This window comes from Gorilla gorilla, chromosome 2, assembly GCF_029281585.2.
Source record: "Gorilla gorilla gorilla isolate KB3781 chromosome 2, NHGRI_mGorGor1-v2.1_pri, whole genome shotgun sequence".
Lineage (NCBI taxonomy): Eukaryota > Metazoa > Chordata > Mammalia > Primates > Hominidae > Gorilla > Gorilla gorilla.
Genome location: NC_086017.1, coordinates 144,564,961 through 144,592,828, shown reverse-complemented (window position 1 = coordinate 144,592,828; position 27,868 = coordinate 144,564,961). Strand labels below are relative to the sequence as shown.

Below are 27,868 nucleotides of genomic sequence, written 5' to 3'. Positions count from 1 at the left end.
TTCAGCCATTTCTACAAGGAGCCCCGCATTCTTTTAGTGAAAGATGGTTGTTAGAGACCCAAATCTGCGGCTAAAAATGTTAATTGTCGCTAAGTTGGCCATTGCTTCTAGATCTTTTCAGTGGTCAGACTTGGAAATAGGCATATATTTATTTTTATGATCACATATATCATGACTTTATACTGATAATTCTGATTTAAATTCAAGACTAAAGAATTGTCACTAAACGTCATGCATCTTACAACTGTATCTCCTTTCACTCACACCCAAGTCTCAGTTTTCAATAACACAAATATAGTTACTCTCTTACTCTATCCCACAGTACACACACACACACACACACACACACACACACACACACACACACACACACACACACACACACACACCAGTGTCAGAATAACAGTGCCAGTGCTACCACCACCAATGTGATTACTGAAAAATTGTTGGGTTTTTTTCTGTTGTCTTTTGCATCTCCACTAGGAATGTACAGTTAAATTCCTGTGGTTTAAAAAGCCACTTGGAATAGTTCTTCGTGTGACTATGCTATCAACTTGGTACATAGTTGGATTCGTTTGTTTCTTTTTCTTTTTGATTCTTAGAATTGGCTTTCTGAAATCTATTTTTGTTATACAATTCTGTAAAATATTTTCATGGTTCCAAAGTCATCTCCACATAACAAGATAAATTAGAAGAACTCTAGTGTCCTACCTTTCCCTGCTACTTTTTCCCCTCCACCCTCCTATAAGTAACATTTAAAAACACTTATGGTTTGTTTTATTCCATTTTTTCAATGTAAACACATATGTGTGTATATATTCATATCCTTCCCTTTTCTTAGCTAGATGGTAGAATGAAATACACACTTTCCATCTTGCCTTTTAGCTCAATAACATATCCTGGAGATCATCACTCCATAGTAGCTATAGAGCGATTTCTTGTTCCTTTGCAGATGCATCATGGTTTATTCAATGAGTCCCCTCCTGGGAGGTATTTGGATTGTTTCCAGTATTTTGGTATTACAGATAGGATTGCAGTGAACAGCTTTGTACATACTTCTTGTTCATATTTTTGCCAGTGTGTCACTGGGAGTGTGTCCTAGAAACAGGACTGCTGGGTCAAATTATGTATACATAAATGCCTATATAATTTGTCTAGATGTTGCCAAATTCTCCATAGGGGTTGTAACATTTTCTATTCCCATCAACACTGTATAAACTTGCCTGTTTCCCTAGAGCTTCACCAACAAATAGTTTGACATACTTTTAGAGTTTTGCTAATGGGATAGGTAAAAGTGGTATCTCAGGTAGATTTTAAAAATTTCTCTTATTATGAGTGCAGTTGAGACATTAGGAGCCATTTTCATCTATTTTTTGTGTCAACTGTCTGTTCATATCTCTAACATTTAAAAATAAAAGAGTGCTATCGGCTTTTTTTAACCTCAAATTTTAAATGCTGTGTGTAAAATAGGGCTATTTTAACCTTTTGTATCCTACATTGCATTTTTTTTTCTAGTTTGTCATTTATCTTTTAATTTTGCTTACGGTGATATTTTGAAATGCAACATTTTAAAATTTTTCTTAATCAAATTTATCAATATTTTCCTTTGTTGCTTTTGTATTTTGAATTGTAACAGGAAAAATTTTTCCCACATCCAGGTTATAAAGGAATTCACCTATGTTTTCTACTTGTATGGTTTCATTTTTGATTTTATATCTAGGATACATTTAGAAGTGACCCTAGGGTACAGCAAGAAATGGATCTAATTTTATTATTTTCCTTATGACTATCTAGTTGTCTGAATATCACTTATTAAAAAGTCCACCCTTCCCTCTATTGGTTTCAAATGCTGCCTTCATCAATACTCAATTTCCAAACACAGTAGAGCTTACTATAGAATGTTCTATTCTGTTCCATGGTTTTCTCATCTTTTTTGTGCCAACGCTAAACTATTTTAATTACAGAGACTTTATAATATGTTAATGTCTGGCGGGGCTGCTGGTCCCCTCCCCAGCCTCCTCCCCTCCACTCTTTCTTAGTTTTTCTTTCCTGGCCATTCTTGTCTTTCTGTTCTTACAAAGGGAATTTAAAATCAACTCATCTAACTCTAGAAAAAAAAGATGGAATTTTAAAAATTAGGATTGCATTAAATTGATACATTAACTTAGGGAGAAGAGACATCTTTATGCTATTGAGTCTATTTGAGTGCATGGTGTTTCTTTCCATTTGTTCAAGACTATTTTGTGTGTTTCAGATAGATTTGATTATTGTCTAATATAGACTTTGGACATTTCTGAAGTTTAGAGGTGATTCATCTTACGCTATCATAAATAAGATTTTCTCATCTCTTTTATCTTTTTGTTTATATATAAACAGCATTGTTTGTTATTTGTTTTGAGATGGGCCTTGCTTTGTTGCCCAGGCTGGTCTTGAACTCCTGGGCTCAAGCAATCCCCCTGCCTCACCCTCTTGAATACCTGGGACTACAGGTTTGTACCACCATGCCCAGCAGCATTTATTTATTTATTTTTCTTTTAGAGACAGGGTCTTGCTCTGTCACCCAGGCTGGAGTGCAGTTGTAGAATCATGGCTCACTGCAGCCTCAACCTCCCAGGCTCAAGTGATCCTTCTGCCTTGGCCTCACAATGTGCTTGGATTACAGGCATTGCCCCCATGCCCAGCCTCAGCATTGCTTTTTGATGTTGTTTTATAACGTGCTACTTCACTAAATCATCTTATTGTTTGTCGTATAGTTTTTACATTGTTCCTTCTGGAATTTCCAGAAAGACCAAATTTTTCCCTCTTTCTTTCCAATTCTTATACCAAGTACTTTCTCTTGTCTAATCATATTGACTACTGCCTCTAACCAATGAGAGAGAGCGGGCATCTGTTTCTCATTCTTAATTTCTGTGGAAGGCCTAGTGTTTCCTTCTTAGAGATATTTTATCATGTCAAAGGAAGTCTCTAATCATCCTCATGATTCGGATGAGAAAATGAGATGCAGAGATCAATGAAGACCTTGGCTCAAGATCACACAGTTGGTAAATGGCAAGCGGCAAGGCTAGGGGCTGTCTGGCTTCAAAATCCCCGGTCTTTGCATCACATCTAGTTTTCCCTAGTTTTCATGGAAAACTGACCCCACCCCCTGTCTTCCATTTCCCAACATGAAACTCACATTTTAAGAGATCTTAAGAGATTTAAGAGTGGCCGAGTGTGGTGTATGAGAGGGGCATGGAAAGAGGTCCTGAGTGCCACGCACTAGTCTCCCTCTGTTTTCTTTAGCAGTTCTCTTGCTTTCCAGACACATTCAACTTCCAGAAACCACCTTTCTTAGAAAGCAGCTTAGTGACTGGCTGGGCACGGTGGCTCACGCCTGTGATCCCAATACTTTGGCAGGCCAAGGCTGGTGGATCACCTGAGGTCAGGAGTTTGAGGCCAGCCTGGCCAACATGGTGAAACCCTGTCTCTACTAAAAATACAAAAAAAATTAGCTGGATATGGTGGTGGGCACCTGTAATCCCAGCTACTTGGGAGGCTGAGGCAGGAGAATCGCTTAAACCCGGCAGGCGGAGGTTGCAGTGAGCCGAGATTGCGCCACAACCTGGGCAACAGAGTGAGACTCCATATCAAAAATAAATAAATAAAAATAAATAAAGAAGCTTAGTGGCCACCTGTATCATATGAACAAGACCCTTGGGAAGCAGGCTCATGCCTCCCCCTCCCCCTCTCCCATCAGAATATTTCTTCCAATCATATACCTCACTCTTCCTAAGAGGAATGAATCTCTCTAATGGACTTTTCTCTGGTAGCTACATTTCTAACCATACTGTAGTGTCCCTTATAGCTTGGCTGACAAAGAAACTGCCCCACTGGCCTGCTCTGACCAAACAAATTGCATTGATTAAGAAAAGGTTGAGTGACTTTTTCTTGGGGAAATGTGTTCAGGCCTTTGCAGATTATGATTCTGCCCCCATCACCTACTTTCCAGGGATACCAGGTTGTAAATCATGAACAACAAACCCTGTTGCCTTTCTTTATTCTCAGTGGAGAAGGATTAGTTCTTGTTTCTTTTTCTAAAAAGAGAGCCTTCTAGGACCACAAGTTCTGTGGGAGAAACCTGGTCCATATCTGGATTGCCTGAGTTTCCAGCATGTTCTTCAAGTAGGCACATTCCCTGAGTATGGGCTGTCTCTGTGCAAGGGACAGAAAGACGGGCTGTGAACAGCAGGAAAAATAGTCAAATCAGGTCCATTTTAAACTCTAATCCTTTGCCTTTCAACAATTTTGATTTCCCATTTTCTCCAGCTGACAGCCTTATCCTTTGGAGGTATAAGCTGCAGTTTTCTCCCATGGAGACCTAGACTAATGCCCTGGCTCCTTAACTTAGAACCTCTGCGCTCCCCTTTCTTCCTCAGGCAGCTTCATTCTCCCCCTGGCTTCAGCTGTTCCTTTTGTTTTGACACCCGGTCTCTGAGGGCTGCTCCTCTGTCCCCACTCTCCTTTCATCTGCAGCTCCGAGGCACAAGGCTGCCTTATTCCAAGCTTGTGTTTGGCCTATTTGAGGATGAAAGGGCCTGATGTTGCCATCAGAGCCTATTGTCAGCATCCTTCATTTGGTAAGAAAAGTCAGGAGCACAGAGCAAGGCTAGAGAGGGAAATGGCCCAGGTCTTCCTCAGCCTCTGTAGTTGCCACCTGGGGTTTTTCTGTCTGTTTTCACCACTTAGCGAGGCTTGGAGGTTCTAACACAGCTGAGGAGTGGGAGGAGAGAGGTTTGGAATTGAAATAGAACTTCATATGCATGAACCCTAACTAGGACCAGCTATATAATTTGCGGATCCCAGTGCAAAATGTGGGGCCCCGTGTTCAAAGAGCAGGAACAAAGTGCGATTTAAGTTACTCAAATATAATGCTTTTTCCTTTCTTCTGTCATGTTTCAACTTGTTATGGTAATTTTTATCTGCTATTTAATTTCCACTCCCTGGGGCATGGGGATGCTCATGCAGACCTTTATAGGCATCTAGAGGCCTCGCTCCATGATTCTGGGCATGTGCACACCCCACCAACGGCTGCGGTACCTTTCTTACTGGCCACTGGACCGATGTACCATGTCCTGCTGGTGGGGTGGGGTGATAACCCCCAAGAATATTACGACCTCAGTGCCACCTGTAGGTACCTGGGTCGGGGGTGAGCAAGAGGCTTGTCCTCTCCCTCCAGTTGCTGCCACCTAGGGGCATGGAGCAGGTGTCAGAAGGGGCTCCCAGGGGCAGAGAGGTGGGCCAAGAACCTGTTGTAGGGAGACAGAGGGAGGTAGGACCATTCAAGAGCCCCTGGTGCATACTCCATTGTCCCACAAGACTTCACTTTTAAAACACAAATTCAAAGATAAAACTATTGGCTGGGCACGGTGCCTCATACCTATAATCCAAGCCCTTTGGGAGGCCAAGGCAAGAGGATCTCTTGAGGCCAGGAGCTTGAGGTTGCAGTGATCTCTGATGGCATCGCTGCACTCCAGTGCAGGATCCTATAAGACTTCACTGGTGGTGCACCCATGGAGCCAACCCTGGCCCCAAACTTACATAGTGATAAGGATGAGGAAGATCCCCCCTCCCCAGGACGGCCTTCCTGATTCTGCCATGGTGTGAGCCCTCCTGGCACCCTAGTTTCGTGTTGCTTTCCATGATGTGACGCTCTGCACAGTGACAGCAATTGTTTCCCTCCTCCTGGCTCCTCTTCCTGGCTTTTCTGAAAACCTGTCTTTGTCTCCTCTGGGTGGGGGTGAGACAGGCTGTGGGGAGATTCCAGGGGACAGGGGGCCCCCACTCCCCAGAATGGCCCCAGGAGCTTTCTGTGCTAGCTGGGGTGGTGATGGTGGGGAGGAGAGCCTGTCTCCTTTCCAACTCTTCTCCCCCTCTGAAAGCAAGAGGAAATGTTGTTTCCCAAACATTTATGGAAATTGTTGCCTGCTCTGACCTTCCCCACTGCTTGCTCCAGCCTGATCCAAGAAAGTGCTACCAAAATGGACATCCCCACTGTGCTCTTGAGTGACTGAGGTCTCTCTTGGATTCTCTGTTTGGGGCCCAGGCTAAGGAGGTCGAATTTCTCTCTAGGTGCCAACTTGGGGCTCAGTTGCTGAGAGCTTGCTCTGAGGCCTCAGGCCCTGCATGGGCCCTGAGGAGTCACAGAGGGTTGCCATGGAACTGAGCTGCAGGACCAGGAGGAGTTCTGCGGACAAGGTGGGGAAGAGGCAGCTGCAGGTGGAGAAACAGGAGGGGTAAGGAGTGCTGTGAGGAGCACGGAACACCAGAGCCCAGAGTCTGGAAAGGTGGGCATGAAGCCCCAGCCAGAGAGGCCTAAGTGAGGGCAGAGGGAGAGAGCTCTGGATTTCTGGGGCCCAGGACCGCAGTGTGGCTGCCTCTGACCCCAAGTAAGATGAAGGCAGCGTTTTGTGAAAGGACTGGGCTGGGAGGTGGCCTTTCCTCTAGGCCTGGAAAGGGGTGGGGGCCTGGTGGGGGCCTCCTGCAGCTCCACGAGGCCAGATTGACTGAAAAAATCATGAGTATTTCTCAATTATGGAGTTTTCTTTTGTTCTTCTTGATGGAATAGAGTTTAATATGGCTGAAAGGCTGGGCTGTGCAATATAGAAATAGTAACTCCAGGCCGGGCATGGTGACTCACTCCTGTAATCCTAGCACTCTGGGAGGCAGAGGCGGGTGGATCACCTGAGGTCAGGAGATCAAGACCAGCCTGGCCAACATGGTGAAACCCCATCTCCATTAAAAATGCAAAAAAATTAGCTGGGCGTGGTGGCGTGCACCTGTCATCCCAGCTACTCGGGAGGCTGAGGCAGGAGAATTGCTTGAACCCGGGAGGTGGAGGTTACAGTGAGTTGAGATCGCACCACTGCACTCCAGCCTGGGTGACAGAACGAGACTCCATCTCAAAAAAAAAAAAAAAAAGAAAGAAATAATAACTCCATTTTATCAATTGGTCTTACTCTATCTTCAAGTCCATGATTTTTTAAAAAAGAAGAAAAAGAGAGCTTTATTCATACCCAGGCCCTCATTTATAGTCACTTAAGAGGAAAGTGAGCCCATGTGGGATCCTGACCCTCAACTACAGAGGTCACATGTCTTGGTGTGTGGCTGTGGTACTCTCACAGGATTTTAGAGCTTCCTAGTCTGTACTCTACCTGTAAGCAGGAGCCAGGCTCTTATTTGTCTACGGATTTGCTGGAATATGTAAGCATTGTTATACCCATTTTGTAGATAATGAAACTGAGGCCCAGAGAAGTTAGTAAGTTGCAAAGGCTCTTGTAGCTATCTGGAGCCAGAACAAGTCAGTATCTATTGAGTATAAACTAAGTTTTGTGGCCCTACTTTTTAACCTAGCCATTGAGATACCTGATTTCTCCTTACAAGTCTGTGTGGCATCTGATTGCAAGCGATTGTCCAGCAGATGCTGACATATTGGAGTATCTAGGGATGTTCTGGTGGTTGTTATGGCACAATATTTGGAATAAGGACAGTTGTGAAGAATCCTGGAGGAATGGCTGCCTCTTAGATTTGACAGGCGTTAAGGCCCTGGACTGTTCTAAGATGGCTCTCCCTTGCAGCCCAGATGGATGCAAGCAGAACAGCAGCACCAGGGGGAGAGCCTGAGAGGATGGTGCTGTTCATCATGCACTCTGTGCTGTCAGTGGGCACTGACAGCAGTGCAGGAGAAGCATCCTGGGATGAAATGGGAGGCAGGAGGGGCAAATGGGGAGTCCCTGTGTGCAACTGCTTAGCCTCCCCCAGCTACACACAAATAAAATTTTGTGACCTCCTCTTGGGAGGCTGCATACTGGACTCCAGGGGGCCAAGGGTCTGAGTTGGCAGTCCCTGGTGGGTTAGAGACTGATTTTGCTCAGAGGGATCCCAAGGCCAGCATCTGGAGAGAAAGAGGAGGAGGAGACGAGAAGCCAGCTATCCACAGAGAGACTAGCTGAGAGGTGTAATTCTGGCTGGAGTCCCAGCATTAGAACTACAGGCTGCAGGCCAGACATGATGGATGTGCTCCAGGATCCGCAGAAATCACCCTGGAGAGTGGGAAAAGCAGGGCTGACCAAGCAAGGGAGAAAGATGAAGCCTCTGCATCCTTCCCTGTCCAATAAGATAGCCATTAGCTACCTGTGGCTGTTTCCATTTAAATTAGTGAAAATTAGATAAAATAAAAATGCAATTCCTCAGTCTCATTAGCCACATTTCAAGTGCTTGATAGCCATATATGGCTAGTGGCTGCCAGATTGGACAGTGCAGATATAAGATATTAATATTTCCATCATGCAGAAAGTTCTACTTGAATGTAAATTACCTCATTAATATATTTTGTATTGATTACATGTTGAAATAACATTCTGGACATATAGAGTTAAATAAGCTATAATATTAACTTCACCTGCTTCTTTTTACTTGTTTTACTGTGGGTAATAGAAACTTGTCAATTACCAATGTACTTCATATTTCTATTGAACAGCGTGGTTGTAGGTGGATACAGGAACACACCTCCATTTATTCATTGTTCTTAATACCACATCCATCCAATGGTATTTGATTGGATAATAGCTGTAAAAATCCCTTCTCAACAGTAAAGGTGACTGAGGCAGCCCAGGGTAATGGGGCAAATGCAACTTTGGAGGCACAAAAATTCAGGTTCAAATCTCATCTCCATCCCTCTACTAGCTTTGAAGTCTTGGGCAAATTACATGCCTCAGTTTCTCATCTGAAAAATGCAATCAATGAATGATCCACTGCATAGCATTTCTTTGAAGTTTAAAGAAGATAGTGGGTAGTGCATGTATGGGGGCTAGCGTGGGCTCCTAGTAAACCTCGGTAAAAGGTAGCATTGTTGTTATCATTAGCATTTTAAGTGTGAAAGTGTAGGGGATTATGGTCAGTTTCTCTGGCCTCAGCCTACTCACAACCCTACCCGCTGCCTTCAGCAGCCCCTCCCAGCCCTCTGCAAAGCCCTTGGCACAACCTGGACACTTACCTGCTGGCAGCTGCTGGCCCAGGAAGCCCGTAGGGCACCCCAGTTTCCCGAGCGTGTGGCTTTGCTCTCCAGGTGCATCCGCAGTTGTGTTTCCAGCTCCTGACTGACTTGCTCAAGGGCGTGCACTTTGGCCATATATTCCACCAGGCAGCCCCCTAGGTCCTCAACAGCACCATGGTCCCTCTCCAAACCTGGAGCCGGCACGGTGGCCAGGCCTGAGCTCCGCAGGCCCTGAAGGAAGACACTGCTGATGCCGAGGGCCCGGCGGGTCACACGGGCACCCAGGCCACCTATGCACCCACTGGGTGCTGTTCCTACATAGACCCCGGGTGCTCGGACAAGGCCACTCATGGCATTGGTCCTGGAGGCTGGGGGGCTCTCCAGGGAGGATGATGACCGTGGCCCCCTGAAGGACGCCCTGCGCCTCTGGAGGGGCATGCTGGAGCTGGCACTGGTGGGCAAGTCCACTACTACTCGCCTCTCACTCATCACCCCTTCTGCCTCTGTGGTGCCCAGTGGGTTTACAGAGTCCAGTGGCTTTTGGTTTACAGCCCCAGCATCCCTGTGGCCTGGTCACGGGCCTCTCTGGAATCTCCCCTATCCCTGGGGCTGCTTTGTCTGCTGTCTTCCATGAGTTTCCATCATTCACTGAGCTGAAAGAGAAATTGGCACTGCCCAGGGCTGTGTGCAGAGAGGCACTCATGCATTCTTTGATGCAGGGTCATGTGCCCAACCTCCCAGATTATTCTGCTGGTGGTGGGGGAGGCTGGATCAGTGCAGGCTGTGGAGGTAGACCATTTGGGTTTGTGCATTTTACTACCTAAGAGTGGGCAAGGCAGGCATCAAGCAACCCCATTTTACAGACGAGTAAACTGAGGCTCAAGGATCTCAGATGACAAGTGTACTGATCACTTGCCCCAGACCTCAGATTACAAGCTAGGACTCAATCTAGCTATTTCAGGGCTTTCTACATCCCTATGTGTACTGGCACATGTGAATGTGAACACATGTCCACACAGGCAATAGAGGATGAAAAATGGCAGGAGGCAGCTCCAGGGACCCAAGAGAAAAGACTTGCCTATGGTTTCCTCTCTCAGTCCTGGCAGCAGCTTCAGGTCCTTCCCTCACCTCTCTCCTTTCCTCCTCATCTGTCCTCTAATGCTCTGCTGTTCATCAGCTGCTTGCTGTTGGCCAGGATGCTTCCTCCTTCTGGACCTCACTGTCTGAACATTGGCTTGGGCCTCTAACTCTCTGATGCACCAGATAAGGACCTTGGGCAAATTCAGATCCCACACATGTTCCGGCCATTCCCTACACCTCTGCTTCTCCATCTGTTGGAAAACTGAGAAATAAAAACAACAAAGAGGGTGTTTTCTGGTAAGCCTCTCCAAGGGTGCCCCAAGTTAGGATATGATGACACCCCTGGGTTTTAATTATTGACCTTGGCATCCACTAAGCCACCAAGGGTCACACCTCAATCACTTCTCTAGGATCAGAAAGGTTCCCCCAGTTTCAGGATGACAACATGGACCTAAAAACCTCTGTACATAAGTTTTACCCTGGAGAAACCAGGTCACCAAACCCCAGAGCTGGATATTTTTCCAGATGCTGTAATGTAGGAATGTACCTCAGGTGAGAGAAGGAGAAGGGAGTCAATCTCTAGTGAGTAGCAGATCCAGCCTGGTGTGTGCATGAATCCTATGGTTTATTTCATGGAATTCTCAACTCAACCTCAGGAGGAAGGAGGTCCAGGGTTGACAGGTACTGCCATATGGGCTGTGTACCTCACAGCTCTAAAATGACATGTCCTACAGTTGGCCACTGTCCTCTTACGTGAGGAGGACCCTGAGAGCTGCAATGACTTGCCCAAGGTTCTATGTCCAGAAAGTAGCAGAGCTGGGGGCAGACACCCTCTTCCAAACTCTGGGCCACTGACTTACTTAGGAGCCTCCCTGTTGCCCACCACCCAGAGAGCAGAGTACCTACCTGAGGTCACGCAGGTAGAGGTAAAAAACCTGGTCGCCTACTAGAAGACCCTGTGTGCACTTCCTTCCTGCTGACCAGGACACTTCAACCCTTCCTTTCTTTATTGTCTTCCACTTTGTCTCTCTGAGATGGCCTGGGAGGTATTTTATAAATATCAGTGTTGGCTATTTGATGAACAGATGAAAGAACCAATTGGATTAAGTAAAGGCCAGTAGTGTCCTTGTTTATTCAGATGTAGCATTAATGCTGTGAACACCACCCCTGATGCACCCAGAAGGGGCATGCGAGCCTGTGTTACAGTAACAGCCTCCTATACGGATGACACTGACTTGGTTCTGAGGATCTGCATTATTGTGAATTCCAAGATGTATTGTCCAAGGCTGAATGAAAAGTTCAGGCTACTGATTAAGTTGTGCACAAATGTGTCATGTTTAGGCATTGTTATTCTCTACAGAATGGTAACACTCAGTGGCCAGGTTAACTTCAGACTTCTCTGGACCAAAGATATTTACTATATAAATCCACTCAGCCCTGGAGACAGGGAGAAAGAGGGGGGGATGTACTTTGACACCACTGTCTCCAAAGACCTGATGAAAGATGAGTCTATTTTGGAGAAACTGCAAACATGTTCAAAAAGATTTATTTTATCAAATGATAAATTGCTAATCCTATTAGCTCATCACATACATAAAACTCAACTTACTGTTAAATCAGATTAAAAAATACAGATGGATATAAAGTGGTGTTGGTACTGCTTAAGGAAGACTTAGAGCTTATCTTGAAAAGAATGCAAAATGTATTAGCAACAGAATCCTCTGGCTAATAAAATAAGTTTATTTATATATACATGGTAGCTGAAATCTGTGGATAAGGAAAAATAAGTCATACATCCACATATGTATATATAACATATGTATCTTTGATTACATATATTATATATAAATTTTACTTTACAAACAGATTTTTCTCTATGTATACTTACACACATTGGTATATTAAATGTAACAGTTAACAGAAATATTATGGTAAGGTTAAAAAGGTAAGACAACAACACGCTAGAAAATTAAACTTAGAGAAACATTTAGTTGCTTCTTTGTGGGTTGAAGAGTCTTTGAAGAGAGACAACAACCGAACTCATGTGAAGGAGGTTCATACAACATTGAGAACACACTTTTGAAGCCCATCTTTTTTTTTTTTTTTTTTTTTAAGGAAAATGCAGAAAGAAAAAAGTCATGATAGACTACAGCAACAACACAAACATATGACCCAATATTCAATTCCCAATCTGACTATAAGAGCATCTATATTCAAAATATACTATCAAACTATTTTTCTTTTAGAGAAAGGAAGTGTCAAAGCAGTAATCATCTCTCTCAGCCACAATCAGGAAAAAATAGAGAAGCAGCCACCTCTGGAAGCCCCTTGGGTGTCTCTGAGGGTCTGACCTTGTTGGCCGTGCTGGACACAACACGGGGAGGCAGCCAGCCGGCCGGGAACAAGGGGAGCAGTGGAAGCTGAGAGCTGGATGGCAAGTCCACTGGCTGATGCTGCGAGCAGGTTTGCAGTGCCAAGTAGGAGTATAATGATGTCTTCTCCCAAATGATTTGCTTGGGCAATCTTTTTTTTCTTTTTTAAAGATTGCAGGAGGAAGGTTTCAAAAATTATCGCTCTACTACCTCAAAGCTTCTTAGATAAACATGTTCCTCAGGGGCACGATACCATGGCCTTTTGAGAAAACAAAGCTGAACCCCAATAAACATTTGATCCTTGAAGAAGGAAGGGCAAGCATTTTAAAGCTCCAGGGCTGGGATCTGCATCTAAACCCTCTCCAAGAGAAAGGCACGGGTGTTTAATGCAGATGTGGGTGTTGCAGGGGATACAGGAAAGGGCATAAAGGGAGCATTTTCCCACCAGGGAAAGGCAGTCCTGTTGTTAGCGGTGGAAGTAATGTTAGGGGGATATGGCCTTGGGATGCCTTGATGTCCTCCATGGATTCCTGAGGGCTCCATGCTCCTGCCTGCCATCCACAACTTGGATGGAATTAAACATGACATCCAATGGTGCCGTCATAAGGCTCCAGGGTACTCATCCTCGGAGGTGATGAGATGTTCCCTTTTCCTGCTCTGTGCATGAGTCTGCCGTCTTCCCCCAAGGCGGCCCAGTTCCCTTTACAGGTGTGCGTATGAGAAGGGAGGAAATGGGGTCACACCAAATCAAGAGGAACCAGAGCTTTAAGAATCACTCAAAGAATCGTGCGCTTGACCACTGTAACATTGAGCTTCTACAGGAGGTCAGTCTCTTACCTCACCTGACCAGGGTTCCTGGGATCCCCAGGTGCTCAAGAATAGTTATTAAGAGAAGCAATCAATGCAACTGCTTTGCTTAGAAATACCTTTATTTTATAAAGCCACAGATCATTCTGTAAAGTTTTTTTTTTTTTAAACCACACTTGTAAAAAAGATGTTGACAATTCATAGGAAAAAAAGCTGAAAATGTTTCTCATTAAGTCAGGGTTACACAAAGGTTATATTTATAATATATATATTTGTATATTTATAATTTAGAGACGAAAAATACGGAATGGCAAAGTGATGCCTGCTGTAGTTAGATCTCAGATACTTGATCGTTTCCCACAAACAGTGTTTCTTGACAGAAGGGGTTAACAAGGACCATCCCAGTGTCTCTATAGTCGCCATTGGCTGGGGAGCGAGGCTCTGAGAGCTGGTCCTGGGAAGAGAGAGGGAGGAGATGGAGTGAGCTGGAGAAGGCTTAAGAGGTGGCCGTTCTTAAAGAAATGTACACATGGGAACATTTATTTCAGCACTGATGGCTTGGTGCACATTTTCATCATCCCTACTGCTAATGCTGAGGTGCACAGCCCTCTATGCCATTCTTTTATTTGTGTGTGTGTGTGTATGTGTATATTTTAATTTTTGTGCTGTTCTTTCAGATTTTTATAGCAGCTTTCAAAAAATGTTCCCTGCTTCTGGAATCACCCCAATCCCAGGTTGCCAGAGATGGTACTGCTTTCCTTGTCAAAGTCTGAGGGGACTTGCCATGCATGACACACATACAGTGCATGGCTCACTGCACTAGTGGCAAAACTCAGTCCACTTGCACCCAGACTACTTCCTGCCTCTTTCTCACAGACTTCCTGGGAAACTTCTCTGCTTTTCGTTCCTGAATACACCTAGACTCACTCGCCTGTTTCCTGCTACCCACCTGTCAGGATCTAACAGACCTGTCAAGAGGCTTCAAGGGCCAATTCCTTCCCCCTCTGAGGAGTCCTTCCAGAGCCTGGTCAGAATTATTGCCCCATTTCTTATAGCACTAGTGATGCTGAGCTGAATGGATCTGCATCTCTGTGTGACTGCATAATAAGTGACAGATAAAAATTTCAGTCTGTATGTTCAGTTGCAGGAGCAGAAAAGCCTAGAAATAGGCCATCCACTGCCCAGAAGGTAATCTGTATGGCTTTGGCAGGGTTTTGGTTTCACTTACCAAGGACAAGCAAACATTTATGGGCTACTAAATGGCTGTACTTGGATTTGGGCCCTGGTACTAATTAAGAGAGAGAGAAAAAGAAAGTCATAGCTTCTTCCAATTAAAACAGTTAATGTCTTGGAACCTACAAGCCATTTCAGGACAAAGACTCAACTACAGGCCTAGGTATACTGGCTCATGCCAGATTTGCTTAGCCACAATTAATTCTCTGAAGTTTATTTTTAAACAAAACATACATAACAGATACTTTCTGAGGAGTACTTACTGCTGTATGAATCATAAGGTAAGGAAGAAATGCCATTGTTGATAAAATGTCTTTTCAGAAGACAAGAATTTCCTTCAGTGTCTGGAATTAGTTCAACACCTATCTAAGGGTGGATATGGGGCCAACCATCTAAGGAAAATAGTGGAGCACTTCAAAGAGGAGACAAAAATCCCTTTCCTCCACCATGCTTTTGGGTTTAACTGTGGAGGCTGAGCTTGGCTTGTCATTTTATAGCTTTCACAAAGCAAGTCTTCACCAAAGGCAAAACCATGTGGGTATGTTTTGCTGCATTAAAGAGAGAGTTATTCAGGAAACAACCAAAGCAAAGGAGAAGAAAAAAAGAAGGGAGGAGAGAAGGAGGGAGAAAAGAAGGAAGAAGAGAAAACAGGGAGGAGGAGGAGGGAAAAAGAAAAAAGAATGGAAGTTTCCAAGCACTTTTTGGGCATCACAATTTTGTCTGTACAGCCCTGGATCTGTGTTTTGCTGCTTGCATCAACACAGCAGTGGGGGCAGGGCAACTGAGGAACTTGCTTAGGCAAACCATTTGGCAGTCTCCAAAGTTAGCAGCTAAAGGGCAGGTGGTGAGTACATGTCCCGAGGATGCGGAACATGGTGGAATATGAACTGGGACCTTATGATTGCTCTAGAGATGGTCGGCAGTGTGTGTGTGCTTGGCTGGCTTCATCCTGGCCCTAGGCTGCCTGCATTTGCCCTCATATAGTGTGAGCCCAGAGAATTGGAACAAATTGTAATATTACTCTAAATAAAGCAGAATAAGAGGAACTGCTTGCTGGGAGGGAAACAGCAAAATCCAATCCACTCTGAAGCCAAGCTGAGCTTTGTGCTGCAGGTCCTATAGCGCCCTCCTGGTCTGGAGATCACGACTGGCTGGGGCAGCCCTTTCTACCAGAGCCTCTGGATTGTGTTGGACGGCAGCCCTCGTGCTCTGTGCCAAATGACTAACTGGGATGTTCTAAAAGCAAGGGCCTTTTCTATAGTGCGTTCATGAGTATTGTCCTTTGGCTTTGGTTTTCATTTACCAATTTGCAAAGAGAATATGAGAAATTTAAAGTTCAGGGGTTCACAGCCCATACCTAAAGTAGGACCAGCCCCTTTGTCAAGTTACATATTTTTTTCCACTTACTATAACAGATCTCAGGAACACCTTTTCCATGCAAAATGTGTACAGGCCACACTAAAGGTCAATGCTGCAATGAAGCTGGCCCCTCGTTTGTCCTCTGCTTAAAAATTTTTCTTGGGCATTTACTGTGTGTTAGGCTCTGACTGGGTGATGGGTAAATTGTGGTGAACAACATTTATAGTTCATTCACATGATAAACATTCACTAAGAACCTACCATGTGCCAGGCACTGCTCCAGGTGCTCCAGGTGCTCTATTCCCAAATAGAGCAGTGAGCACAACAAACAATGCTCCTGCCTCAGGCAGCAGGACAGCCAGACCACAAACCAATCAACAGAGAGACAATGATGCAATGTCAAGTGGTGAGAAGAGCTCTGAAGACAAGTAAAGTAAGGAAGGGGAAACAGAATGAGGTTGGAGATTTAATTAATACAGAGTGGTCAGGGAGGGAGGGCCTCCCAGAGGAGGTGGCATTTGAACAGAGACCTGAAGGAATTGAGGGTTCAAGGTATCCAGGAGAAAAGCATTTCAGATAGGGTGCAAGAGCGAAGCTCTAAGGTGGGGGCAAGCTTCCTGTGCAGGAGGAAGAGCAAAGAGGCCACTGAAGCTGGTGTGTGATCAATGGGAAGTGTGGTGGGGGCTCAGGTGGTGGGCAGGGGCCAGCTTGTGAAGGGCATGAGAACGGGAGTCTGGATTTTATTCAAAATGTAGAGAAGAGCCACTTGAAAGTGGAAGCTGTGGCGGACATGGGATCCTGCCTTGAAAAGATCATCTGGCTCTTGTGCAGAGGGCAGACTGCAGAAGGCAAGATAGTAGTGGGGAGTCCTAATTTAGAGGCCATTGCAGCACTCATGGTGCGAGGGAGGAGACTGGCTTGGATCAGGGGCAGAGGTGCAGGCAATGAGAGGTGCTGGTCCTTAGGGAGAACCAATGAAATTTTCTGACAGACTAGAAGTGGGGTGTGCAGGAAGGAAAGGCAGCTGGCAGTACCATCTACGTAATCAGGAGCTGCAGGTGAGGTTTGGGTTTTGGGGTTGGGAGGGGGAAATCAAGGGTTCAATCTTGGGTATGTTGAGTTTGAGGTGCTTATTAGACATGTGCAGCAGGTAGCTGGGTAGGTGAGTCTGGGGCCAGGGGAGACATTAAGGTTACAGGTAGAAATTTGGACTCTCTAGTGCAGAGATGGTATTTAAGTCATGGGACTAAGTAGAAAGAGAATAGAAGTGACTGGGAGCAGTGGCTCACGCCTATAATCCCAGCACTTTGGGAGGCTGAGGTGGGCGGGTCACTTGAGGTGAGGAGGTCGAGACCAGCCTGGCCAACATAGCGAAACCCTGTCTCTACTAAAAACACAAAAATTAGCCGGGCGTGGTCGCGTGTGCTTGTAGTCCCAGCTACTTGGGAGGCTGAGGCAGGAGAATCACTTGAACCTGGGAGGCAGAGGCTGCAGTGAGCTGAGATCACACCACTGCACTCCAGTCTGGGCAATGGAGTTGAGACTTCATCTCAAAAAACAAAAACAAAACAACAACCAAAAAAAAAAAAAAGAAGAGAAGTGTTGGCAGGACCGAGATGGGGTGCTCCAGTGAATAGAGGCTGGGGAAAGGACAGGGAATCAGTAATGGGAGCTGGGGGAGAGCCTGAGAAGGCAGGGCCTCTGCTGCCATGTGACAGTGCCAGTGCTGCACAGATGGAGTAGGATGAGTGCTCGGAATTGGCTACTGGGTTTAGCGATGTGGAAGTAACTGGTTACTCAAGTGGGGGAGAGGGGTACTAAACTAGTATCAGACCAGTAGCATATCACAGCTCTAAAAAGGGTCACAATGAAAAAGCACAGGGAGCTAAGACCACGTGACAAGAGAGCTGAACCCAGCCTGGCAGGTTAAGGAAGGCCTCGCTGAGGAAGTGACATTTAGACTGGGCCCTGCAGCAGGATAGGTTGGAGTCACTGAGGTGAGCAAGTGAAGGGGGTGCTGGGGAGAGCCTGAAGATGTTGCAGGAGAGGCGACAGCCCATGCACACACCTGGAGTGGGTGTGATGTAACCTGGTGCTGTGAAGGAACAAAAAGAAATCCAGTGTGGCTGGAGCTTAGCAAAAGATGGGGAGAGGGGTGTGATGTGAGGCTGGAAAGTTGGGCTGGGTCTAGGTCTACCTTGCAGGTCCTATACAAGACTTTGAACTTTAACTGGAGTGAAATGAGAAGGTTTTAAGCATGTAAGCGATGTGACCACAGTTATGTTTACAAAAGCTCACCCTGGCTGCTCTGGGGAATGGACCCACACGGGAAGGAGGGGTGGGGTTGCACCTCCACAAGAACTCTTCTCAGCTCTCACTGCCTTACTCAGACATCTGTTATCTTTCTCCTGGGCCATCTCAATTGCATCCTAGTTGAGCTACCTATTTTTAGTCTGTCTTTCTGTGTCATTCCATCTATTTACTCATCCATCAAGCCATTATTTTCTTTCCTTATCCATTCGCTGATGACATATAGGGTGCTTTCACCAGGCCATCAGCATAATCCTTCTAAAACTGGGTCACCCAAAGATCAAAACTTTCAGTGACTCTCTGCTGCCCCAAACTAGAGTCCCAATGCCATAATACCCCATTAAGGCTGTGTCTAATTGGGCCTTTATCCTTCTTTACTGTTCCACTCTGGCCTCTATACCACCCTCCGTGTGAGGATGGAAAGAGCATGGATTCTGTGGTTAAAGTCCTGGGTTCAAAGCTCGGCTCACTCACTGACCAGCCAGGTGTCTTGGGCAAATATGCTGACACAGTGTATTCTTCTTTCCCTTCAGATCCAGCATGTATCCTCACCTTTCCTCAGGCTACCTCCTCTGCTGGAATGCCTGTTGAAATCCACTAATCCTTCCTAGCATCTACACTGGGAAGGCTTTCCTCCTTGGGTTTCCACAGCTCTTTGTCTATAACTCGTCTTGTGTTTCCCCTAATTGGCTTTGTTTTTGGGTGATGTTGGGGTTTGTCTTCCAGCCACATCTCAGAACCTGAGCCCCTTAGGAGCAAGCTCTCATCTTCATAGTGCCCTGGGAGTGCTCGGCACAAAACAGGTCCTCACTGAGTATTTGTTCACTTGTTCCCAGAAACCAAAAGTCTGTTTTGGTTCCCAGAAACCAAAAGCACTGTTCCCAGAACAGTGCTTCCAAAATTTACTGTGCAGAAAGCACCTGGGGATTCTTGCTAAAACACAGATCCTGGCTCAGTAGGACCAGGGTAGGGCCTACAACCTCTTGGGTGTTATTGATACTGCTGGTCCATGGGCCATACGTTAAGGAGCAAGGCACTCAGAAATGAGCAGATGCCCCATGGCTCTTTGGACCTGGTTTCCCTGCAGTGGGGCCAGCACTTTCAAGCTCATTACCTCAGAGGTTTCAAGGGACTGGATCTCCCTGGGCAGCTCCACAGCATGCCTGTTGAAGTAGTCCATGGTGATGGTGTTGTTCCAGTAGCTCAGGTTGTTCTCTGGGTTGGCGGTCTTCTTCTTCCTCTTCATGCAGCACACCGTCAGCAGGACAGCTATGGAGACAGTGCAAGTCAGAGAGGAGAGGGAGGCAGCAAGGATGGTGCCTGGGTTGCACCACCGAACTGATGAGGAGAGTTCCCAGCTGGAGTAAGTGTATGGTGGGAAAAGGGGCAGGGCATGGTGAACTGTACAAAGTGAGCCTTAATTCCACAGAAGACCTTTACAGCAGAAGTTCACAGAGCAAAATCACGGGGCAGAAGTCTTGAATGCTGATAAAATAGCTTTTCTGGTACTATCATCATCATCATCATCAAAAAATCCTGTGCTAATAGTTATATAGGACTTATGTCCCAGGCATGGTTCCAAGGACATTAGAAATATTCATTTAATCCTCCATTTAGCCCCATAAAGTCAGTACTGTTAGGATCCCCATTTTACAGATAGGAAAACTGAAGCTCAGAGAGGTAAAGTGATAGGCCCAAGAGCAAACCCAGACATCTGGACTCCAAAGTCTATGTTTTGTTTTGTTTTTTTTTTTTTTGATGGAGTCTAGCTCCGTTGCCCAGGCTGGAGTGCAGTGGCGCAATCTTGGCTCACTGCAACCTCTGCCTCCTGGGATCAAGCGATTCTCCTGCCTCAGCCTCCCAAGAAGCTGGGATATTACAGGTGCCTGGGATATTACATGTCTGGCTAATCTTTGTATTTTTAGTAGAGACAGGGTTTTGCCATGTTGGTTAGGCTGGTCTCGAACTCCTGACCTCAGGTAATCTGCCTGCCTCAGCCTGCCAAAGTGCTGGGATTGATTACAGGTGTGAGCCACTGCACCTGGCCAGTCTATACTCTTAACCAGCTGATTCCTGCCTTAGACTGATGCAAAAGCCCACCTGCACAGATGGCCTGAGGTGGGCTCCACACACTTTGACTGAGCACAGTGCGACATGTGACCCTGTCTGTTCATCCCTGAGACTCCCAGGGCCCAGGAGGAAGAATTATGTCTCGATATTGTTGATTAACCATGTGTGAATTGAGTGGCTTGTGAGCAGGGAAGGCTTCTGAGGTCAGAGAGGTGGGGTGGCCTGTCCAGATTCACACTGCAGAAAGGGTAACACAAGGACAAGGGTGACAGAGGCCTCTTGGGGAGAAGCCATGAAGTGAGGACTGAGTATATCCTGCTCCAGGTTCATCATCACCAGAGCCTCTGGGGATGAGGAGAGCTGAAGCCAAGAGCCACATCTGACATCCTGGTGGTGCCAACCATCTCTGTGCTGGGGAGTCGGGGTCCCAGGTTGGGCTGTCCAGAGAGGCCAGCACTGGGGGTTGGCAGAGGGCCAGCTCTGTTCGCAGCAGCCTGAGGGTCTGGCCAGCATCAGGGGTGGGTTCATGCCAGGGTGTGGGGCATTTGCACAAGCTGGCACCTGTATAGGCTGAGACCTCAGAGCCCAGAGCCCAGGGCCCTGTAGGCTGCCTGGGGAATTCTGTAGCTTTCTTTCCAGCTGCCAGCCTTGCTGGCCTCTCAACCTGGAAAGGTCTCTGTACAAGGTCAGGAGATAGGGTAAGTTTCTACTTTATCTGATCTGCTTTGATCAAAAAGACTTCTAATTTGCTTTTCAGTCTTCTAGATCCTTTTTAAAAAATCTTTAAAACATAGAAGGAATTTCTGAATGTTAGGGCTAACAGGGATTTTAGAGATTAGCTGGTACAGAACTTTTCAAATATTGTGGATCTCTTTCCTCTTTCCCTCCCTTCCTTCCAAAAAACCCTTTCTTCAGATGATTGAAGAGGAAAGGGGCAAGGAGGGGGCTGTGGTGCTCAGCCTGAAACTTGCTAATTCAGGCCGCCTCCTTATTCTACAGAGGAGAAACTGTGGCCTAAAGTGCTGGCCGACTTGCCACAGGTCACAGGTATGTGAGTGGCAGAGCTGGGACAAGACCCCGGGTCCCCTGTCCCCTTCTCTGGTGTCTCTGTTCTTCATTGTCACTACCTTTCACTCTGCTCCTGCAGCTGGCATGGTGAAACACCTGGAGGAGTTCTAGCTGGTGTGACAGAAGCCATAAAGAGGGAACCATCTGGGAAGTGGGAAAAGTGCTGTTTCCTCAGCTCCAGCTCACTTTTGGTAGAGTTAGAGCTAGAGGGAGGGGAGCAATCAGGACAAACAGAACAGCTCTTCAGTTATCAGCCTGTAGGGGCACATCCCATCATGCCCCACAAAACACTGCCATAGACACAGAACACAGGCTGGCAGGGGAAAAGTGTATCTGTGAGTCAGATTTGTATAGTTTGCACGCCTCTCTAAGGTAGAAAGATATTTGTGCCTCTGATCTACTGAGCAGTTATAAGCAAACAGAATCAAAGTGACAGATGCCATCTTAGGCCTAGTCAATAGGGCAAAAGGGACATCGAATTTAGAATTAGAATCTAGGTGACAATCTATTACTTGCATCACTTGAGTAAGTTACTTAACCTCTCTCAGCGTCAGCTTCCTTGGGAAGATTAAATGCAGTCATACATCTGCCAGCACTTCAAATCATCCCTGGTGCACAGTAGGTGCTGAACCAAATCAGCCCCTTCCCCCAGCCTACATTCTTATTCTAGAAGGTGGGGCATGGAAACCTAGAGAGGTGAACTTGCTCAAGGCCATGCTACTAACCTGGGCTGGTAGAGGTTGCAGAATCCAAGTCCTCCGCCCCCCAGTCCAGTGCTCTAACAGCCCATGTTGTTAGAATGCCAGATGCAGAGATCCTGCCCTGCGGGAAGGCCTGGGAGTCAGAACAGAAAGTTCTGCTCCACGCTGTCTTCCCCTCACATGTTCATGCTCCTGGCCTGATTATATTTCTCTCAGGGAGTTTCCAGTGCTTTTCAAACACCATTTCATTTACTTACTGGAAGCCAGCCTGGCTACAGAAAGACCTAGGTTCAAATGGTGACTCTGCCATGTATTCCACCTGGGAAGTCACTTAAGATGAACTTCATAGGCTTGTAATGAGAATTAAAGAGATCATGGATGCAAAATGCCAAACACAATGCCTGACACACAATGGATTCTTAATTAATGACAGTTCTCTTCTGGTTCTCCCAACATCCTCTACAAGAGAGATCTAGAAAGAAAAACTGTGTTATATGCCTGTTGGGTGGCTCAAGGCCAAAGCTCCACCTAGGGGTTAGAACATTCATTATTTCAGTGGTCTCACCTTTCATCCAAGAAAGAAAAGTACAAGTCAGACTTACAGGGTCTCTACTATATTCCCAGCACTGACCCAGGCACTTTAAAGCTTATTTAGCCCACATGATAACTGCCTGAGGAAGGCACTATTGCTATTCCCATTTTCAGAACAGGTAACTGAAGGTCATAGAAGCTAATAGTATTGATCTTGATCACCCAACTAATTACTGCAACTTGAATCCAGGTCTTGATGATCTTCAAGTTGATATCCACTATCCTATATTGTCCTGAACAGCGGAGCATATAGAGATGACATATGCAGAAGCGTTTTGTAAACTGCGCAGCTCTATGCAAACACAAGATGTTAACTGTTCCCTTTCCCATTTAGTTAAAAAGCTTCAACTGCTCTGTTTCTCCTGAGGCAGTAGCCATCAAGACTCTGGAGGAGGTCATGGAGTCCCAATTTCCTTGAGTTTTAAAACAGAGTTGGGAATTAAGCTCTCTTGGGTTCCCAGGAATGTCACTGGGGAGTCATCCATGGCTTGTCAGATGTGTGACAGGAAGAAGAGGGGTCACTCCATTTTCAGATGGAGCCCTGAGTACTGTATTCACATTTGTGGAAGGGCATGCTTTCAGGTGATAGGATCTGCTGTGTGATGAGAAATGGAAATGAAACCCTGCAGGTCCCCTGAGGATTCAACCTTTCAAACAACTATTGAATTGCTCTTTCCCGGGCCTGTTTGAGCAGGCATTGCAAATCTTAAAAACAATAAGATGAATAATCATCACTGTTTGATCACTGCCATTTATTGAGTAACTTCTCCATGGCAGATGCTAAGATAAGACCTAACATGCATCATCTCTGATTTTACAAGTCTTTGAGGTTGCAGCCATGAAAATGCCCTGGTCAGCCATGATTGACCATGACAGGGGTACTAGTGCAGGCCTGTTCCTGCTGGACATGGAACCCCTCTAATGGCTCAAGGACTCCCACTGGCTGGCAGAAACTTTCTTAGAACAACACTGTAGTCTAAGACTCTTCCTACTGAATTCTCTTTCCTTCTCCCTCTCCTTTCATGGGGATCAGGCCTGCACTGCAGTCTGGGGCTTCCTCTGCCTACTTCAATTCCTTCCTGAACATTTTACAGGTGTTTCCCCCAATAATTCTCTTATATGCCTAATCCCATCTTGATGCCTGCATCTCGAAGGAACTAACACAGTGGACAGGAGTCCCATTTTGCAGACAGACACTGGATCAATGATTAAGTTACTTGTGTAAGTCCTACAGCCAACAAATGTTAAGAGCTGGGGTTGTGTGCAGGTATGTTTGATTCCACAAGCCAAGTCTTAGAAGCATACCAGGCTTCCTCTCTAATGATCTATGCAGGCTTAACTGTGAGGACAGGGAGTGATGACACATTTCAGTTTGGCCCCTTTGTTTTGTCGATGAGAAACCTGAGACCAGTGAGGGAAAGGATTCGCCCATGGGTGCCCATGTGCACCTGGGCTGTGCACAGCCATTTCCCTCCTTTGGAGGCTGAGGGAGGAGGTCACAGGGAGGCCTCAGGGTATGGAGGGAGGTCAGGCTGGGGGGCTTAGTGTCTGACCCACCAGCCTGGCAGGTGGGAATGTGCCTGTAGAAGCCCACGGCCCTCTTGGGGAGAAGCCATGAAGTGAGGACTGAGTGCTGCCTGGAGGTGCTGGCTGGGATGCACAGGGAAGAGCTGTCAGGGTATGGGTCTAACACTGGAACAGCTGGGGGACATTCCCTGGATATCCCTGCATTGCCTTGAGGCTCTCCCATCCCTGTTTGATCCGTAAGCTCCAAGGAGACATGTTTCCCAGCCATAATGCCTTCTGATCCCAATCTCTTCTACTCTTTTCATTGGCAAGAGTCATTCTCACCCGGGTTTTCTTATATAATAATTATAAACTCATTCAGGGCCTGTGAGTGAAAAGGCACACATATACATTCAGGTCTAATATTCACTGAGCAACCATCAGCACAATGGTATGTGATCTCTTTGAATGCTGCACTAATGCTCCACTGTCTAGAAGGAGGCCAGACTGCTCTGGGGCCCAGGTGCAGAGGGTGCCCTCAAGTGTCTAGTGTCAGAGAGAGAGGGGCTACTCCACTTTGGCCAGGGTGAACTTGAGTTGGTGATGACAAATATCTGCAGCTAGTCTATTTTTCTAATCTCACCCTCCAAACAGCCCCATCTTCTTGCAGAGAGGATGGGTGAAGGCATTTTCAAAAATGGACATCACATGTGACAAATAGGCAAAGGACCCTGCCAGAGCCACAAAACTGACATGCTCATGAAAACTCAGACCGCTGACAATGGTGAGCGCCGACCAATTCAGCGCCAGGCGTGGAGGCTTCTGGCAAGAGTGGTGGGCTCTGTGCGTCCTGATGGTGGCAGCAGAGACCAGCTTGGGAGCCACCTGGCTCCTCTGCCCTAGCCCATTATGGCCTGAATCCAATCAATTTCAGTTCTCAGTACTTCTGAAAACGTGCGTGGCTTAGAGTGTCTGGCAGGGCTCAGGAGAGAAAAGCATTTCTCAGCCCCGGGACACATATATGCTTCCAGGCACTGGTTGTGGCTTGCAATCTGGGAGGGCAGGTGAACGGACACCCTCCCTCCTTGCGCAGGCCTGGGATCTGCCTTACTCAACTCCCACTTCTACCAGGAGCAGAGGATCACCCCTGCCCAGCACACCGCCCATCTGAATTCTGACTCTGGTGGCTTCAGAGAAGCAAGGCAGGGGCCAGTGCTGGTATGAAACGCCAGATGAGAGGAAACTGATGCATGCACTTTACTACTGACTCAGAGTGCCTGAAATATCTGGCAAACTGGCAAAGGATGAAACCCTTCTTTGAGGTCTGTAGAGTAGCTTTAAGATAAATGAAGCCACTGAGAAGGTCCAAAACAAGGGGCCCTTAGACCTGGAAGAGGTCTGCTTTCCTGATAACTAGAGTGGTGCTGGGCTATGAAAACAGTCCAAATAGATGAGGATAGTTCCCGAGAGCACAGGGTTCTGAAGCTGGAGAAATATTCTTCCACCTTAATGGCCCTCTCATTGGAGCCTTCACAGGGTTAACGATGGTCCCGCAGGAGTTGGGGCCATGACTGAGGACATGGAGCTGATGTGGAGGCAGTCAGGGCCAAGGCAAGAGCCTCCTTGTGTATAGTGGAAACGCAAGACAGACATCAGAGGGAGTGGGGTGTGCGGTTCCCAAGGGGCTACCAGAGTCCACTTTTATTAAAAGTTTGTGTCTTTCTTTAGAAAGTAATATGTTCCATCTCCAGCACCTGAAGGTTCCTTTCAGGGTGCCAGAAGAATCCTCAAGGGGCAGTCCCAGGCTGTGTCCTTGCTCCTGTCTTGGCTGACATTTTTATGCATGGTTTAGGCAGCCCATGGGCTTTCCAGCTTTGCAATAAGATCTGATCTAATTTCAAGCTTATACATAACAGAAGGGCTGGGGGAGAAGTAGGAGTCCTTTTAGAATTGCAAAATCCAGGTGGGTGTAGCCTGTGGGGTGCAGGCTATCCAGCTCAAAGAGGGAGGCCCATATCTCAGATTCCCTAATGCTCGGCACAGTGTCTGGCACACAATGGGCACACAGGAAATCCTGCACTGAATCAAACAGATTTTGTATTACCAGATCTAGGCTGACTCACTGTGTGGTCAGGACTTTGGGTCAATCACTTCACCTGGTGACTCACTCCCTACCTGTAAGGTGTGGAGGACAGCTGGAGTCACTGTGGCACCTGTGTGTTTAGCAGTGTGTTTGCTTGTTCCTGCTTTTATGTCTCTGGCTGGTCTAAGATGGAATGATAAAAAAAATAACGGAATGCACTTTGTAAACGAGAGCATCCTAGACACGTGTAAAGATTGGAAAATTAGGAAGCTGTCTCTACTGTAGTTACTTCTCAGATATGACCAACCATTATTAAGAATTCATTGGCTAATAGTGCTACATTTTCTCATGATCATTCTTCTGTTTTAGAAGTGGGCAACCTCAGTTTTAAGAATAAATGTGTAAATGTGTGTTTCCATGAGAGACAATAAAGCTGTTTTCATTAAGAATGAAATATGCAACTTGCAAACACTTTTACTTTTCTTGAATTGGGTCCTTCAGCAGAAGCAGTTTGCCCAGCCCTGACATGGAAAGTTTACATTGCTCATCAACCTGAAGGAGACCGAAAGCTAGGAGAGGCGGCTCCTGAAAAGAATCTAGACTCCGGATATAAAAAGATCTTGCAACACAAGGCCAAGTGGAAATCATGGTTCGCATTAAAGGCATAAACCTCCTGCACTAACAACACAGAGCAGGAGGAAAAGCTGGGAGCCCTGGCTCAGCAGCCTTCCCTGAGGGAAGCCTTCGGGGCTTTGTTCCTCTTGAGATCAGGGCAAGCCTATGTATGACCTGAAGCCAATACAACCAGCAGAGCTGATGCCAGTGCTGGCTGCCTGAGTGCTACTAAAGAAAGAGTCCACCATCGGCTCCCTCTTCCGTAGCCAGACACAGGTGGAATGCTGTGCTTCCTTTTGGGAGACAAAGCAGAAGCTACCCCAGAGGGGGCAGATGGGAGACAGGCCCAGGCAATGCAGCCCTACAAAGAAGACTTGAAGGGCCGGGGCTGAGCAGCTTGGATGAAGAGAAGGCTGCCTTTCAGAGCTGTTTCAAATGTTTCAGACGTTGCTAGACAAACTAGAGTTGTATGGCTTCAGATGGCACAGCTTAGGGCCATAGAGTGGGGATCACAAGAAGGCAAACTTTAGGCCCCCAGGAGAGCTGGGCAACAACCTGGAGGGTCAGAGGAGAATGGGCTGTCCAAGTAGCGGGGATATGAGGGTGGGGCAGTGTGGCCATCCCTGGAAGGGGGTAAGGGAGTGGCAGATGGTAACCATTTGGGGTGGGGTGTGGCTGAGGATTCCTGCAAGGCTATCAGAGAAACTCTAAGAATCATAAGAATCAAAGCTCAAGTACATGAGGGAAGACATAATGAAATCCCTAAAGTTCTGAGAGGCTGTATCAGATTCTTTATGGAGAATACAGAGAGAATGCCTCCTGACTCCTCATTCACAGAGTGCCAGGCAGCAGCGAGGAGAAGCTGGTGGCCTTGGGAGGGCAAAAACTAAGGACAAGGTCCACAATGCAATCAGCTCATATCACCTACGAACAAATAAAGTGGGGTGGGGGCGGAGAGTTGCTAGAATTTACGTAACTCTGAAGCCTTAATTTAGCTGCAAGAACTAGGTTTTTGCCAAAGCTATAGAACTTCCCACCAGAT

The 27,868-nt window shown here is 46.4% G+C and overlaps 2 protein-coding genes across 10 annotated transcripts in view; both read right to left on the bottom strand.

Annotated features, from left to right (window-relative positions):
• BFSP2 (beaded filament structural protein 2) overlaps positions 1–9,548 on the bottom strand; it is a 75,239-nt gene extending 65,691 nt beyond the window's left edge. Inside the window, exon 1 of the mRNA XM_055380907.2 lies at positions 9,032–9,548. Within this exon, the coding sequence (XP_055236882.2) occupies positions 9,032–9,520 (489 nt within the window). The 5' untranslated portion in view covers positions 9,521–9,548. The remainder of the gene's footprint in view (positions 1–9,031) is intronic.
• A 3,993-nt stretch (positions 9,549–13,541) lies between these two features.
• The window catches only part of TMEM108 (transmembrane protein 108), a 363,451-nt gene continuing 349,124 nt past the window's right edge, over positions 13,542–27,868 (bottom strand). For all 9 annotated transcript variants that reach the window (XM_055380900.2, XM_063704196.1, XM_063704197.1 and 6 more), the window contains 2 exons: positions 19,307–19,461; positions 13,542–13,744 (listed from right to left, as the gene is read on the bottom strand). In XM_055380900.2, coding sequence (XP_055236875.1) covers positions 13,622–13,744; positions 19,307–19,461 — 278 coding nt within the window. In that variant the 3' untranslated portion in view covers positions 13,542–13,621. The remainder of the gene's footprint in view (positions 13,745–19,306; positions 19,462–27,868) is intronic.